The sequence below is a fragment of the Amblyraja radiata genome, chromosome 28, assembly GCF_010909765.2.
Source record: "Amblyraja radiata isolate CabotCenter1 chromosome 28, sAmbRad1.1.pri, whole genome shotgun sequence".
NCBI lineage: Eukaryota > Metazoa > Chordata > Chondrichthyes > Rajiformes > Rajidae > Amblyraja > Amblyraja radiata.
In genome coordinates, this window is record NC_045983.1 from 9,682,710 (window position 1) to 9,700,114 (window position 17,405).

The 17,405-nt window shown below is 47.7% G+C and overlaps 1 protein-coding gene across 3 annotated transcripts in view; it reads right to left on the reverse strand.

Annotated features, from left to right (window-relative positions):
* The window catches only part of rtn4rl1 (reticulon 4 receptor like 1), a 48,919-nt gene extending 33,254 nt beyond the window's left edge, over positions 1 to 15,665 (reverse strand). The window contains exons 1-2 of one of the 3 annotated variants that reach the window (XM_033045744.1): positions 15,614 to 15,665; positions 14,993 to 15,142 (exon numbers count right to left, since the gene is read on the reverse strand). In XM_033045744.1, coding sequence (XP_032901635.1) covers positions 14,993 to 15,005 — 13 coding nt within the window. In that variant the 5' untranslated portion in view covers positions 15,006 to 15,142; positions 15,614 to 15,665. Of the gene's footprint in view, positions 1 to 14,992; positions 15,513 to 15,613 lie in introns of those variants that run through there. The other 2 variants (XM_033045745.1, XM_033045743.1) reach the window with 2 other exon arrangements.
* Positions 15,666 to 17,405: the final 1,740 nt, after the last annotated feature.

Genomic DNA, 17,405 nt, shown 5'->3' on the forward strand with positions numbered 1-17,405 from the left:
GGTCCTGACCTGAAACGTCGCCCATCCTTTTTATTTTTATGTCTATCTTTTTAATTCAGAAATAAAGTTGTTTTTTCACCACTGTTGGCAGGACAGTGTGGGAGCTAATGTTCAATCTAAACATTCTGGAATGTTCCACACAGCTGGAGTTTCCAGGGGTAAGCAGACATCTGACTTTAGCTTAGTTTCAAGATACAGCATGAAAACAGGCCCTTTGGCCCACTGAGTCCATGCCGACCATCAATCACCCGTTCACACCTAGAAAATAGGTGCAGGAGGAGGCCATTCGGCCCTTCAAGCCAGCACCGCCATTCATTGTGATCATGGCTGATCACCAGTTCTATGTTATCACAGGTTTGCATCCACTCCCTACACACTAAGGGCAATTTACAGAGGCCAATTATCCTACAAATCCACATCTTTGGTATGTAGGAGGAAACCAGAGCACTCGGGGGAAACCCACGGCGTCACAGGGAGGACATGCAAGCTCCACACAGACAGCACCTGAGATCAGAATCGAACCCGCGTCTCCGGTGGCGTCAAGGCAGCAGCTCTGCCGCTGTGCCTGCTGTTTTGGAGAAGGATTCCGATACGTGGGGATCCGTGGATGGCAAGTGCGGGTGGAGGGAAACGCACAGTCTCCATGGTGCTGGAACCCCAACCTACACGAAGCAGGGAAATGGGAAGGGTAGAAACAAGGAACTGCAGGTGCTGGCTTACAGAGAAGACACAAAGTGCTGGAGTAACTCAGTGGGTCAGGCAGGGTGGAAGGGTAGCCGCAGGGTGCACAATCTGTCACAGCATCTAAGTGCCTGTCCTGGGCCTTTAAAAGAACTAAAACTTGAATGATGATGAATTGGAGACCCTCGGACTTCATTGGATACCCTCGGACTATCGTTGATAAGACTTTACTGGACTTATCTTGCATTAAACATTATTCACGTTAATCCCTTCATCGTGTACACTGTGGATGGTTCGATTGTAATCATGTATTGTCTTTCCGCTGACTGGTTAGCACGCAACAGAAGCTTTACACTGCACCTCGTGTACAATAAACTAAACTAAACTGAATTGATCGGACTGTGGATGGACAAATGGTTATGGTACATTGTAGCCCATTCCATTTATGCAAAGATCACCATTGAGCCGGGCTGCCCTATAACACAAACTGCTTCATATTAGACCAGTACAGCACAGGAACAGGCCCTTCAGTCCACAATATCTGTGCCCAACACGATGCCAACATAAACTAATCTCCTGTGCCGGAAGGAACTGCAGATGCTGGTTTACACCGAAGATAGACACAAAATGCTGGAGTAACTCAGCGGGACAGACAGTATCTCTGGACAGAAGGAATGGGTGATGTTTCGGGTCACGAAACGTCAGTTCAGGTCTGAAGAAGGGTCTCGACCCGAAACGTTCCTCCTATCCAGAGATGCTGCCTGTCCCGCTGAGTTACTCCAGCGTTTTGTATTTGTAAACTAATCTCCACTGCCTGCACGTGATCCATATCCATGCGTTCCCTGCAGAGCCAAGTGCCTATCTACATCTATCAATACCACTTGACTGGTTAGCACATAAAAAAGGATTTTCACTGTACCTCGTTGCACGTGACAATAAACTAAACTCAACTCAATCCACGGTAGACAAAAGTGCTGGAGAAACTCAGCGGGTGCGGCAGCATCTATGGAGCGAAGGAAATAGGCAACGTTTCGTCCCGAAACGTTGCCTATTTCCTTCGATCCATAGATGCTGCCGCACCCGCTGAGTTTCTCCAGCACTTTTGTCTACCTTCCATTTTCCAGCATCTGCAGTTCCTTCTTAAACTAAATCCACTATTCTTTACCCACAGAACTGAAAATTATGCCCCTCAATTAAATATCCGTTTCCATTTTTGATAGCCCTGACAGTTCCCATCATCTTCACTGTGAGATCCAGGTCATAACCACCCCCTCGCTGCAAAATATCTCTCTCTCTCTCTCTCAAATTGGCCTGTTTTAGTATTTTCTTTTTTTTTTTTCTCCTTCTGGAACTTCTTGTAGTTAAAAGATTTGTATTTTAGCATCAAATCCCCAGCCACATGAATAAATTCATAAATCCATGCCGGCATGTTGCTGACAAACACAGAGCACGTGTTGGATCCTGGTGTCACTCTGTTCTCCAAACTGCTGCCCCTGACAGGGGTTCTGTCTTCCTACCAAATCCCAGGCCAAATCCCAGCATTGACCTGATTTGTGTTTTAATTTTTAAAAAACAGCTGGCAAAAGATGCAAAGTGCTGCAGTAATCAGCGGTCGAGGCAGCATTTTTAGATCGGGACCCTTCTCATCCAGTGTTGCTGCCTAACCCGCTGAATTACTCCAGCACTTTGTGTCTTTTCTTCCTGTCGACCTGGCAAAAGCCATTTGTTTTTCCAAATCGCCATAACTTTATGGGCGGCACTATGGAGCAGCAGTAGAGTTGCTGCCTTACAGCGCCAGAGACCTGGGTTCGATCCTGACTACGGGTGCTGACTATACGGAGTTTGTACATTCTCCCTGTGACCGCGTGGGTTTTCCCCGGGTGCTCTGGCTTCCCCCCACGCTACAAAGGCGTACAGGTTAGTCGGTAAATTGGCTTCTGTACATTGTAACTTGTCCCTAGTGTGTGTGTGGGATAGTGTTTCTGTGCATGGTGGTGGCTGGTCGGATGTCACCGATGTTGATGGCCGAAGACCGATGTTGGGGGAGTCCAGGACCAGGGGCCACAGTTTAAGAATAAGGAGTAAGCCATTTAGAACGGAGATGAGGAAACACTTTTTCTCACAGAGAGTGGTGAGTCTGTGGAATTCTCTGCCTCAGAGGGCGGTGGAGGCAGGTTCTCTGGATGCTTTCAAGAGAGAGCTGGATAGGGCTCTTAAAGATAGCGGAGTCAGGGGATATGGGGAGAAGGCAGGAACGGGGTACTGATTGGGGATGATCTGCCATGATCACATTGAATGGCGGTGCTGGTTCGAAGGGCCGAATGGCCTACTCCTGCACCTATTGTCTATTGTCTATTGGCGCGGACTCGGTGGGCGATGGGAATGTTTCCACGCTGTGTCTCTAAAGTCCAAAGTGTAAATCTCTAAACTCTATAGCTTGCAGGTCCCTTTCATAGGGTTTAGGTGTCACATGCCAGGCGGGGTAGGCATGGCAAATTTCCTTTCGCGTGGCATCAGTCAACCAACTGGGTGCTATGCCCACTCCATGGCTTCAACATCGATAACACTAAATTTTGCATCACATTTATTGAAAGATTTGGCATTTCGAATTCGTGGCCCAGTCCACAAACTAGTTTGCATTAAAACAGTACAGCGCAGTAACAGGCTGTTCAGGCTGGCATCATGTCCAAAGCCTCCCCATCCTTCCTGTAAAGAGGCTCAATACTACAACTCATGCTTGGATGTGGAGGCTTTGGACATGACGCCAAGTAAAAACTAATCTCCTCTGCCCACACATGACCTATTTCCCTCCATTCCATATCTAAAAGCCTCTTTATCATCACTTTTACCGCCTCCACTACCACCCCTGCAGGTGCAGGAGAGGTTTACCAGGATGTTGCCTGGATTAGAGAGTATTAGATGTAAGGAGGGGTTGGACGAACTTGGATTGTTTTCTCTGGAGGGTAGACCTTTTTCCTGGGGTGGAAAAGTCAAAGACCAGAGGGCAGAGTTTAAAGGTCAGAGGGGAAAGTTTAAAGAAGGGTATTTTTTTTACACACAGTGGTGGGCGTCTGGAACATGCTTGTAGGGATGATGGCTGAGGGGGAAATGGAATAACAGGCTTTTAGATAGGGAATGGAGGGATATGGATCACGTGCAGGCAGAGGGTATTAGCTTAACTTGGTGTCATGTTCGGCACGGACATTTTGGGCCTAAGGGCCAGTCCCTGCGCTCTCTATGTTCCATTTGGATGTAAATTGCTCAGCTGCTGTAGTGGGACTTGGATGTGGGTCTCTGGATGACATTGTCCAGTCTTCCAGTCACCCCAAGTGCCAGTTCACAGTAAATAGGAAACAAAATGTTAACTGAGTCTCATTAGTGGGGATGATGGGCGAGGATATGAGGTTTTCGTCAATGAGAGTTGGATGAAGTAGAATATTACATTGGGAAATGGTGGAAAATCCGGTGAGAGGAGTGGAGGTGATGTAGTGTATCACTTCATGAAAGCTTCAAAATTCCCTGAGGGCGTTTCTCATTTTTCACTCAGAACTTAAAAACTGGCACTCAGAAACTGAAACCAAAGGAGGCGGGATGTTCAGGAACATCTGAAACCCATTTTATGGATTGGTTAGCTGTGATAATTTGGAACCGTTCCATAGATGAGTTGCGTATGATTTATCCAGAATAACTTCATAAGCGGGGTTAGTCATCGCAACGGATCAAGGGGTGGGTTAAATGCGAATCATCTGGATCGCCTCCTGGGGCTGAATAATTGCGACATTCTGGAACTGTGGCAGAAGCTAGTTAGCTCGGGAGAGTCTGGACTAGTTCCACTAGTCAGGTTCGCTGCGGATGTCACACTCTGCTCTCTGAAGCTGCTTCTCAACAGGAAACTGGAAACATACACTGAGGTGCGCGGTACACATTTGGCACTCCACTTTCGGCTTGGTAACTGCAGAAATCCAGAGCTGTTGGGACTGGAGTGATACAGGAATCGTACTGAAGTCAACAGCGAACAGATGTGCCTGCCTTTGTGCCGGCAATGAGCGGGCTTGTGTAGTTATATGTAGGAAGGAACTGCAGATGCTGGTTTACACCGAAGATAGACACAAAATGCTGGAGCGACTCAGCGGGACAGGCAGCATCTCCGAAGAGAAGGAATAGGTGACGTTTCGACTCAAGAAGTCTGAAGCCGGGTCTCGACCGGAAACGCCACCCATTCCTTCTCTCCAGAGACGTTGCCTGTCCCGCTGAGTTACTCCAGCTTTTTGCAGCTGTCTTGTTTAGTTATAGTTCCTTATCACCAAAGTAAGCACTGGCAATTCAGAGGGTGGAGGAAATTACACATGTGAGTCAACAGGACTTTAAATTGAATTGATGTTTGACCTTTCTCACTAATAATGACAAATGCGTTTTTTTTAAACTAAAACACAAATAAAGATAGACAGATGGCAAAACAAAGCGTGCAGATCTGGCTTGAATTATGTGAACACAGTTAATTAAAAAGCAAATCAGCATGTCAATTCCTAGGAGCTGGCCAGGAAAGAGACTGGGGATTCTAGTTACTAGTGTCCCCTTTATCCCATATAATGACCATGTTCCCATAAGACATAGAACAAAGGGTCTCGATCCGAAACGTCACCCATTCCTTTTATCCAGAGATGCTGCCTGTCCTGCTCAGTTACTCCAGCATTTTGTGTCTATATTCCAGTGTAAACCAGCATCTACAGTTCCTTCCTAAATATGGGAGCAGAATTAGGCCATCCAGCCCATCAAGTCTACTCCACCATTCGATCCTGTCTGATCCATCTTTCCTTCTCAACCCCATTCTCTTGCCTTCTCCCTGTAACCATAGACATCCTTCTTAATCAAGAATCTATCCATCTCCGGCTTAAAAATACCCAATGACTTGGCATCCACAGACGTCTGTGGCAATGAATTGCACAGATTCACCACCCTCTGGCGAAAGAAATTCCTCCTCATCTCCGCTTTGAAGGTACGTCCTTTTATTCTGAGGCTGTGCCCTCTGGATCTAGGCTCCCCTATTACTGGAAACATCCTTTTCCATGACCACTCTATCCAGGCCTTTCATTATTTGGGAGTTTTCAATGAGACCCCCCTACCTCATCCTTCTAAACTCCAGCGAGTACAGGCCCAGAGCCTTCAAACACAGTCAGTTCAATAGAAGGGGGATTATATGAAATGGTGAATGGTATTCTGTGACAATAGGCAGGGCAAAGTCGAAATTAGTTATTACTGATATTGGTATAATGACAGTCCAAGGATCCGTTATTACTTATCTAAGCCGGTTAGTCTTCAGGCAGTGGAACCGACATTGAGAGCGAATGGGGATGGCTGCGCTTGCGTTTTGGTGGGTGAAATGCCCTTCTCCCTCTGTAAACCCCCACTTGCCCTGCATGCCTTCTGCCGTCTATGACATTAAACGACATAAAAGTAGAAATGATGATTTTCTGACGAGGTGGGACTACTGTAGGAATGGTTGGAGTTAGTGGGCAGTCGGACCCCCTCTCCTCAATCCTCTGCGATTGCTGCAAATCGAAGAAAAAAAATCCTATGCCTGAAAAAAAAACTGCAGAGCGTTTTTTTATATATGCCAGCGCGCTTCAGTTTTAAAGATTCAAAGCTAATCCGCAAGTTTGCTTGAGAGACTCTATTCTGTTTGTCTGACCTACATACCGCTCTCCCCAAACTCCTGGGAAAAAAGTCTAATCAGGACGCAGCCTCCATTTGCAATCTTCTCTGCCTGAAAGAGAGCTTTCATCCACTTACACCCTAGTGTCACAAGGCAGCCTTGATGACAATGTAACAACACACTTAGGAAACATATCGTGATAAAATAGGGCCGGTAATGGCACCGTGCACACAATGAGACTTGTGCTACAAGCGTGGAAGCGACTGCCATGTTATGAATCAATGTATTCGTCGAGGTTTAATGTATATTTCTGTTGCATTGAGATTATAGCCCCCGAAACCCCGAGAACAACTCACATTGATCAGAAGCTGTTCTAGTTTCTTCCCCTTGAGAGGGCACCATCGCTTAAAGGGGAAAAAGAGCGATCTACAGTTTCCTCCAGAGAATTAAATGTTGCTTTCTTCCATATAATAAACTGAATTGTACAGCGATGCAAATTAATCAAAGATAATAACGTCCCGAAATTGGAACGTGATGAAAACAGAACATGCCTGAAACTCTCAATGGGCCGGGCAGCGCCCTGCAGAAAGAGAAACGGCGTCTTCAAAGATTTGAAACGTTAACTCTTTGTTCAAGAAGGAACTGCAGATGCTGGAAAATCGAAGGTGGACATAAGTGCTGGGGAAACTCCGCGGGTGCAGCAGCGTCTATGGAGCGAAGGAAATAGGCAACGTTTCGGGCCGAAACCCTTTTTCAGACGTTAACTCTGTTCTTCTCTCTCCGCAGATGCTGCCTGACCTGCTGAGATTTTCAGGCATTTTTTTAATTTTTTTATTTCAGAGTTTCGGCATCTGCGAGGTATTTCTTTTTTTTGTAAATTTCCATTATCAGTGAGTTATCAGGGGTTATGTGGAGAAGGCAGGGGAATGGGGTTAGGAGAGAGAGATAGATCAGCCATGATTGATTGGCGGAGTAGACTTGATGGGGCAGAATGACCTAATTCTGCTCCTATCACTTATGACCTTATGAGTTGTGCTTTAACGAGGAGCAACGAGGGGGGGGGGGGGGGGGGGGGGGGGGGGGCTGTGTGTGTGTGTGAAGCATTGTTAATTAAATTAACTATACACAGAAAACCTAAGATGGAACAATAGTGTAGATCTCAGAATCACTCTTGAAGCTTTTGAAAATAGCGTCTGATCACTTCCGCAGCCAATCGCTTTTATGTTTTTAAAAAAAACTTTACCAAAACCCTCAGTCGTTTTGAAGGCGAGGCAGCGGAGTCAATTATACGGTGAGGTTTTTGTTATTCAAGTGGAGGTCTGGGTGAAATTCCTGAAGCATCCTTCATTAAATACTTATAACAGCCTCTGTGCTTTTTTTTGAAAGACGTCTCCAATTCACTGAAACGAACGACTGTGCGTTCCCCAAACATTTTTAACAATCGTCTTTTCAATGTAAAGGCTGCCTGTCCAAAGTGACCTTGTTATAACTAACGCATTATTCTATCTCCATCGCTCCGGCTGACACGATGTAGCTCAGACATCACGACTCACCGATGGCTTTACAATAGTTCTTACATATTTACAATATGTTGCTTTCATTAATAGACCCTCTAAAAATACACACTCGCCCTGTGACTGTGTCGGCGAAATTCAACAATATTATTATTATTATGTCTCCTCTCTCTCTTTCTGTCCTCAAAGTTTCAATACAATTCTGCCGCTGGCTGTTGTGGTTAGACGGCGTTTTCAGACGACCATTGTGTAAGTTCCCGAGACACCCCCGTGCCCCAGTTTCCTACACGAGCGTTGCCGGCTAGTTCCTCTGCGCTGCAGACGGACAATGATAGCGCCGTGAAACCCGGTGCATGCGTTACGAGCGACTCGCACCGACCCAGACTGTGAAGTTGACCCAGACCGTCAGACCGTCAGTCCGAGGTGGGGGCTGTGGTTCTCCTGATACCCCTCCCCTCTCCCCATCTCCCCCCCCCCCCCCCCCCCACCCCTCTCAGACTCAAGTTTATTTCACCAGTGTGGAGATGGGTCTGTTTTGGAATTTCGGACAATGGGGCGAAGGAGAGACAGGGAGATCGAGTTTAGGGTCGGTATCAGCTTGGGGATGGCAGTACGGCACTGAATACAGACTATATGCGAACTCATCTCTGTAACCCTTTCAGTTTCACCGCCCAAGGTGTTCACCCACCACCCTCTTAAGAAACGGACACAAGCATTGAAAATCCCTCGGGACGTTATGGAAACATTATTAGCGTGTCTCTTTCCAAAACCAGTGAGCTGGTGACACAGTCTATTGTTCCTTGTTCCTCTCTAGAAGACGGTGAATATCAGTCAATATACCCGGCGCTCAGAGTTGTCCTCGTTAGCTCAGTTACCGCTCTCTGGAGATTCTATTTTTCCACCCTCTGTCTCCCCCCCGCCGCCCCCCGAGCAGGTTAATGTGTCAGTTGTGAGCCTCTGCCGGAGCCCTCTATCCTCTCCACTCTCCAGCCTTCGACGCTCCGCGCTTCCACTGCACCATCCGCCCACCGCTCAGGGAGGCGCGGGTCCGGGGTGCGTATGTAACACGGTGTTCATTCAGCACCTGGGTGGACACACCTTCTTTCAATATGCACGCCCTGGCACTCGCCGCTCACACTCACACTCACACATCCACGCACCTTGCGCGCCGGCATACCAATAGTCTACAGGCACACAGCGCAATGACAATGGGGCGCTCTAGTTAGACGCGGAACAGCGCTGCCCTCCCACCCCACGCCCCCCACCCCCGCCGTCCCCCCCCCACCCCCGCCGTCCCACTGATCCGGAGAGTGTGTGTGTGTGGACTGGAGACGAGGGCCCGCGGTCACAGCACAATAGACGAGAAGCCTGCAACTGGAGACCGGTTATCAGTGGAGAGGGCGGGGTGTATTAACACGAGCCCAGGCTTTGTTCACCTCTATGGTTTTGTTCTTTGGAAACAAAGGCTTCCTGCCCATAACTCTAGCAAATGTTGCTGACAATCATACTGACGGAAGGCTCAGGTCTAATGGAGACCTCGCCAGTTTGATAGGAAGCTAACGATGAACGCCCTCTCGTTAAAAAAAACGGTGGCCTTCAAATGCCTCCACGATGCTTTGCTCTCTCTGTACCTGTGGTATTAACAGAAGCAGCCAGAAATATCAAACTTTAGACTCACTGAGGGAGCTCAAGCAGGGACTAAGGGGGTAATAATCGTGCCCTGGGGAGGGGGAGGGGGAGGGGGGGCTTTGGCAAGGATATTCACATGGGGGGGTTTAATAGATTAGACCCTTCCGGACCAGCCACAGCAGCTCAGCGCGTCACCTAATCTACTATAGATAGTCTATTAAATTATACATTATCTAATAGCTCATACATATCCAATGCTGGCCCGCTATCCGATGCACTTTACATCTCAAACCCAAGTCATTTAATCTTCTCCATGCTCCGGAATTCAGCACACCCACGTCTATTACATAACAACAGGTCTTTGTTACAGAAGCCACAAGCGCACCCCACTATTAATCTGAATATCTAACACTCTCCGCTATTTGCCGTGCCTATCACTCCGTGACAATGCCACCCTACACACCTTGCCCTTGCCAACCCCACCCACTGCTACCACATCCAACATTTCCCACTGCCACCCAATATCCCCAACTGGTGAATAAGGGTCTCGACTCGAAATGTCACCTGTTCCCTTTCTCCAGAGACGCTATCCGACCCGCTGAGTTACTCCAGCTTTTTGTGTCTAGCTTCGCAGCTACCACCCAATACATTCACCGTGGTCGCATTTCCCCATTGCCAATGTGACCCAACATTTTCATTATTGTCACTACCATCCAACATATTCCAATCCCGCTGATACCAATTCATGCACACGCCATTGCTGCCATCATCCAACGGCCATTGTGTCGGAAGGAACTGCAGATGCTGGTTTACACCGAAAATAGACACGGCATGTTGGGGGTTACTCGGAGGGTCAGGCAGCATCTCTGGAGAAAAGGAATGGGTGACGTTTCGGATCGAGACCATTCTTCTCGACCCAAAACGTCGCCTATTCCTTCTCTCCAGAGATGCTGCCTGACCCACTGAATTACTCCAGCATTTTGTGTCTATCTCAAGTGATCAATGCCTATAGAGTGCTTTACATTTTGGTAACACTTTCCTACTTCAGTACTCCATCCTCCTCAATAACAAAGGGCTGCATTTCATTTGACTTCCTAGATTCTTGCTGCACTTTCTATTTTTCCCGTGCAAGTTCCACTCAAATCTCTCCATAGAGTAGCATTCAAATGACTGAAGAAGGGCCCGAACTGCAATATCATCTATCCATGGGGAGAAAGCAGGAACGGGGTACTGATTATGAATGATCAGCCATGGTCATATTGAATGGCGGTGCTGACTCAAAGGGCCGAATGGCCTACTCCTGGACATATTGTCTGTGTTTCTATGAAGTGTGATATCAGCTATCCATGTTCTTCTGAGATGCTGCCTGACCTGCTGAGTTATTCCAGCATTTAGTACCCATTGTTGCATGCACCAGCTAACACACACCATAACTGGCAAAGCTGTGTCCAGGCACATCACCGTGTTGACACCATCGCCTAGCACTCAACGGATCACCTTCTTCTCCACTTCAATGGTGGAGTTACTATCTAACACTCCCCCACTATCTAGTTAGAGTCATGGAGAGTTGTACAACGTGGAAACAGGCCCTTCACACCCACCTTACCACACCGGCCAACATGTCCCGTCTACATTAGTCCCACCTGCCTGCATCTGGCCCACACCCCTCTAAACCTGTCCTATACACGTGCCTATCTGATTGTTTCTTAAACGTTGTATAGTACCTGCCTCAACTATCTCCTCCGGCAGCTCGGGGTCCATACACCCACCACCCTTTGGTGAAAAATTCACCCATCAGGTTCCTATTAAATCTTTCCCTCCCTCACCTTAAACCTATGTCCTCTGGTTCTCGATTCCCCTACTCTGGACAAGAAACTATGTGCGTCTACCTCTGTTCCTCTCTACCCGATGTATTCCTCTTGTCTACCCCAGATGTCGCGCCTATCCATTGCCCCGCTATTTGCACCCCATCTAACACCCCCACTAGATTAATCATATCCACAACTGCCACCTCGCCCAACACTATGTGGTCCTCTTTCATTAAGATCTCCAATACACCTCCCCGAGTCTCCCATTTCCTTTATTTACCCTATTCCCCCAGCCCACCCCCCCCCCCCCCGCCCCATGTCCCCTTCCACCCACACCCCCCTGCCTTAACATTTCGTTGCACTTATCTCCCTACCTGATATCCTTATTTTCACCTCTCGCCTTTGTCACTTACTCCACCCATCTGCCAATCACCACCCCCTCACCTCTCTTTTCCAGACCCTCCCCGTCACCTATCCATTCCCCTCCACAGATACTGCCTGGCCCGCTGTGTTCCTCCAGCCCTTGGTGTTTCGCTCAAGATTCCAGCCTCTGCAGTATCTTGTGTCTCCGCTGTTTCTATACATCTCAAGCTACTTCACCAAAACACCACTTTTATAATGACACAATCAACACAACCCTCCGTCAAAACACCACCCGAGAGACTCCCACAGTCAATTTATAATTACATACATCTTCTCACTGTGATATGTTTGGTGTCCTGAAATTGTTCGCAATGTTATATATAGGCACTCAAAACCGCGTCCCTCCTTGCTTCTGCCTCCTGTGTATAATTCCCATCTAGATTTTCACACCCCAGAGCTTGCAGTACTGACTCGGAGAGAAAGCGAGGGAGAAAATACTTTAATCTGAAACCAATTGAAACGCCCTTTAACAAACATGAATGCAGCCTGATATGTTTATGCTCAGGATACAGGAAAAATCGCAGCGATGAGATGCGAACCGCTGATTCAGACTCAATTTTCTGATAGCACTGGAAGCAGCTGAACTCCGCTTTTTCTACTTTCATATAATCAAACTCCATTGGCTTCGCCGCCGCCCTTGTGTCCCAGAGACAGCTCTATATCATGTGAAATTGCCAGGCGGTGCTTTGACTGTAGGCAACAGTGGTTCCTGCTTCCCTCGCCCTCCGCCACTTCAGCAGCGAGCATTGAAACTCCACGTTGCTTGTTCATTGCCTTATTGTTTGGCGCCGGGGATGTGCGCGGGTTCTCTTTTTATCCAGAATAATCCGCCTTTTGGGAATAATTCAGAGTCGCATACTGTTGGGTGGAGAGGAACCGGAGAGAGGGGGGCGGGGGGTCGTCAATAAGAGTTTATCGATGTGCCTCGCCCCTCCCCCTCCCCCCCCATCTATCTTTAGATCTCAAAAGTTCTGATGGAGACATTGGTTTAACATCCACCACCATCATCCAGTCTCTCGTCACTCTTTAGATTTTCTTTTTGTTTCTTTTGGCAAATTCTCTCCGGCAAAGGTTTAAGATGAGAGTTATTTTTTGTACACGTTTCCAGTGTTGAAAATGCCGCAACTAAGAGGTAGTTGTGTTATTTGTTGTTTGGTGAATGTAGCTGACTGTAGGATGTAGCAAATACCAGTCCCTCCACAAGACACACTGTGGGGTAAGTGGGTTAGCGGAGAGGCGTTGGGGTGGCAATGATACGCCCCAGTCCTGCCCGATACTGAGGCATGAAAGCCCAGCCTGCAGTTACAATGTGCTTCTGTCGTTGACCCGGTAACTAGTACCGACACTCCAGTAGCTATGATTTTAATGAGCTCCTCGCCGATGATGCAGTGTCACACACGTCCCCCCCGCGTCCCCCATTTTATCCAGGGTCTTTGAATTAAATGCAGACATCCGAGATCACAATTCGAGACTCAGAAGTATTTCCACAGACGACGATTGCCATCCCGTTTTCCGCGAGGGTGTTGGCGAGGCAGGGTTGAAATGGGAGGGGCGGGAGATGGAGGCATTTGGTCCATGTTACATTTAACGCCGAGCGAGCTTTAAATAGAAGCGAATCATGTGTCCAAAAGTGTAAGCGACACGGAATCAGATAATTACGTCCCCTCCCTCCCACTCACACACACTCTCACACACACACTGACACACATACACACTCACACTGACACACATACACTCACACTGACACACATACACACACACTGACACACATACACACACACACTCATACTCACACACACTCACTCACTCACTCACATACACTCAAACACACACACTCACACTTAAACACACACCCACACACACACTCATACTCACACACACATACACACTCACACACATTTACACTCACGCACAGTTCCACACACACACACATTCACACACACACACACACACTCACACACACTCACACACACACACTAAGAAAACCCCTCTGCCCCCTGCATACTGCGCTGGAATGTACAGAGACTGCGACGGAGACACAGTTATGTAAAGTTATCTATGCATTTTCTGTCAATATTTAACAAAACGTCGAGTTCAACTCTCCGGTTGGCACACAAGCAGACCCGGTTTCCTCGAGGTGTGTTTCAGGCGCGGGATCAGGGAGGGGCCGTCGGCTCATCGACCCGGGTGATGTTATTTTTGGAAGAACCATGCGTTTGTTTATTATGTTACAGTCGTTGCCCCCCCACCACCCCCCCTCCCTCCCCCCCACTGCCCCCCTCCCTCCCCCCCACTGCTTCCGCTCCCTCCCCCCCACTCCCCCCTCCTCGGGTTGCGCGTCTCATTGAGTCTAGCGGGGTTGCAGTGAGGTTCGGGTTTCGCGAGATGAGCGGTGTATTTTTTTTTGACACACACACACACACACACAGCATGACACCAAGTTTTATCCACCTAATCCTCTTTCAGCATTATAACCGCTGAAGGCGCTCGATACAGAGAATAGCAGATCAGCGCTTAGGCAAAAGACAACACCAACAAAGACGGGCACAGTATATACATCCCAAATATCAACTGAAATGAGATATTCCCTGGTAGAAATCCTGACTCCCCCCCCCCCCCCACACACACACACACGCACAAAACAACTTGGAAGTTAGTAATTACCAAGTGTGCTTTCCCCTTAGAAACTAAACCAGATGTCAAGTAACAAGCAGCTATTTATAAAACAAGGGGGAGAAAAAGCCAACCCAGGTAAAAATGTGGCTTGGTTATCAGTTATGGTTATCTGGTTGCAACCATGTACGAGTAGCTGAGAGCTTGTCATCTAACTCTGGGGGGAGATGGTTGGTGAAAATAAGAGATGGTATATCTCAACAAAAAATAAAATCAGTCCCATTGAAGGCTTTGACCTTTCAAATCAAACAAGAATTGTTTATAGTAAAATCGCGACTGTGTAACATCAATAAGGTTGCAATCAGCGGCTTTCAATTAGCAGCTTCTGAATGGCAGCTCAAAAACTTATATTAAGAGTCCGCATTCTCTCACTAAATATAAAGGAATCGTTCTGCACAATCTTAAGAACTCGCACTGCGGCGAGCTTTGTTATATTTAATAAATGTTGCGTATTGTATGCATATATATATATATATATATATGAATATTTCATGTATTTAATTCTCTGTTGATATAACTATAAAATCGCACGACAGTTCCATCATTGAACAGCTTTTCTATTTTTGTTTTAATCCGTTGAATTAAAAATCAAAGTGACAAATGAAGCTTACCTTTCCTACTCATTTTCGTCCCTGTGTCGCTCGAAGGAAAGTTAGCGCTTTGTGGAATAATCGCCTCGAACTAGCAACGATCCGGGCGAGGGAAACGAGTCCTGGGCGGTTGCACAAATACCCTAAACGAGCTTCTCCGCATCCTGAGTGCTTGGGATAAAAGAGAGACGGAGGAAGAGTGTGGGGTGGGGGGGAGGGGGGGGTGGGGTGGGGGGAGAGAGCGCCGGCAGCCGACAGGAGACGCAGCGAGCCCGGCTTACTGAGGGGGTTCGACCCGGGGGGAGGAAGTGTTCACAGCGCGGGAGAAAGGGGAGAAGCAGGGGGGAGGGGGGAGGGGGTAGAGGTCGGAACCAAACAGCCCAAATTCTTTCTCCTTTTTAAAAAAAATTAAAAAATTAAAAAATGATGTGTGTATATATATTCTATATAAAATCTAAACCTGTTACTAACACGCGTTCCCCGGAGTGCCAAGCTACTGTTCAATGTTGAAATGTTTAATTCAGTCAGAGGAGGGGACTGACGTGCAAACGGCGCCTGGTAGAAGGGGAAAAATAACAGGCTTTGCCTTATAAGGGGTGATGGACGCGTCCACTTGGTATAAAAAGACACACACATACACACCTCGTCCCATCGGCGAGATCTCACCGCTCAGAGCCCAGTCCCTGGCCCGTCTATCGCCCCAGTCAATATTCATCCGAATTTAAGGAGGGAGGGAGACAAAAAAGTGAAATGTACCGAGGATTCTCAAATGTGCCGGGGGGGGGGGGGGGGGGGGTGGGTGGGCACCGGACTAGATCAGAGATCTAAAGAAAGACCCGGCCCGCTCCGCTACTTGCGGCACTTGTGACATTTTGTCCGCGCACATCAAGCGCTTGAAGACGTTGAAAAACACCAGCGAATTCCCCGGGCTGAGGCATGTGATGTGACTGAGCTCGGACTGCGCTCTGAACGCGTGAGATTCGGGCACCTCAGTAGGACACAATAATTCCTTGCAAAAAACAAACCAAAAAAAAACAGGCAAAAGTTGAGAAAGTTACCCTGCCTGGTCTTGTACCTTGCCCCATGCGTTGTTATCTGGCCCGTGTGTGGTGTTCATAGCCGGCCGCAAGGTGAATAACACGGGGCCGTTTTAAATATAGAATCCCAGTTACCTGGGAACTGTGTGATTATTGGATCGCTGGATCTATTTCACATCTTCTCTGCATCAAAAACCCAAGTTCCGTGACCAATAACAGATTACATCGATCCAGGAATAAAAACTAAATATTGACTCGCCAGGAAATTGGGTTTTGTAAACACACCAGGAGAGCCTCCCGTTACAGCAGGGCCAGGGACATCTAGTGGTGGCAGACAACCGCTTTCCCCCCCACAACCTTGTTACACAACAACTTGAATTTCATTCAGCATCCCGAGGTATTAGAATGCGTTTGGGCCCATGTGCCTTCTCTATTCATTTCCAAACCGTACACCTGTCCAAACGTGTCTGAGGGAACTGCAGATGACAAGGTCTGAAGAAGGGCATCGACCCAAAACGTCTCCTATTCCTTTTTTCCAGAGGTGATGCCATGACCCGCTGAGTTACTCCAGCATTTTGTCTCTATCATCTGCTCACACGGCCGCTAACCATTTTGGCTCGTCTTCCAATTCCCACACTGACTTCTCTGTCCTGGGCCTCCTCCATGGCCAGAGTGAGGCCACACGCAAACTGGAGGAACAGCATCTCACATTCCGCTTGGGTGGCTTACAATGGTGTGAACATTGAATGCTCCAATTTTAGGTAACTAACCCACAAACAACCCCACCCTCCCTCCTCCCTTTATTTATTTTCTCTTCCCTGTGCCCCACTTGGGTGTGCACACATTTCTCCTGTCCCCCCCCCCCCCCATTCCCTTCCACCCATATTCCTTCCTCTGGCTTCACATTTCACACATCCTATCACGCACTTTTTGTCCTTTCATCTCTGGACGTTGTTCAAACATCTGCCGACCAAGCCTATCTCACCTGTATCCATCTATCACTCGCCAGGATTTACGGGATCTCCCGCATACTACAATTAGTCTGAGGAAGGGTCCCGACACAAAACGTCACCTATCCATGTTCTTCGGAGATGCCACCTGACCTTGTGAGTTACTCCAGTAATGTGTGTCTTTTTTAACCTTTCCAAATGCTTTTTTTGAATGCTATGATTATATCTGCCTCTGCCACTCCTCTGGCTGCTTGTTCTATAAACTCATCACACTCAGTATGAAAACTAGCCCTTCAGGTCTCCTTTAAACTTTTTCTCATGTCGCCTTAAATCTTTGTCCTTTCGTTTTGGACTCCCTTGCCCTTGAGAAAGACAATGGCCATCTACTCTATCAAAGCATCCTGTAGTTTTATGAAGCTGTATAAGGCTAATCCTCAGCCTGCTGTG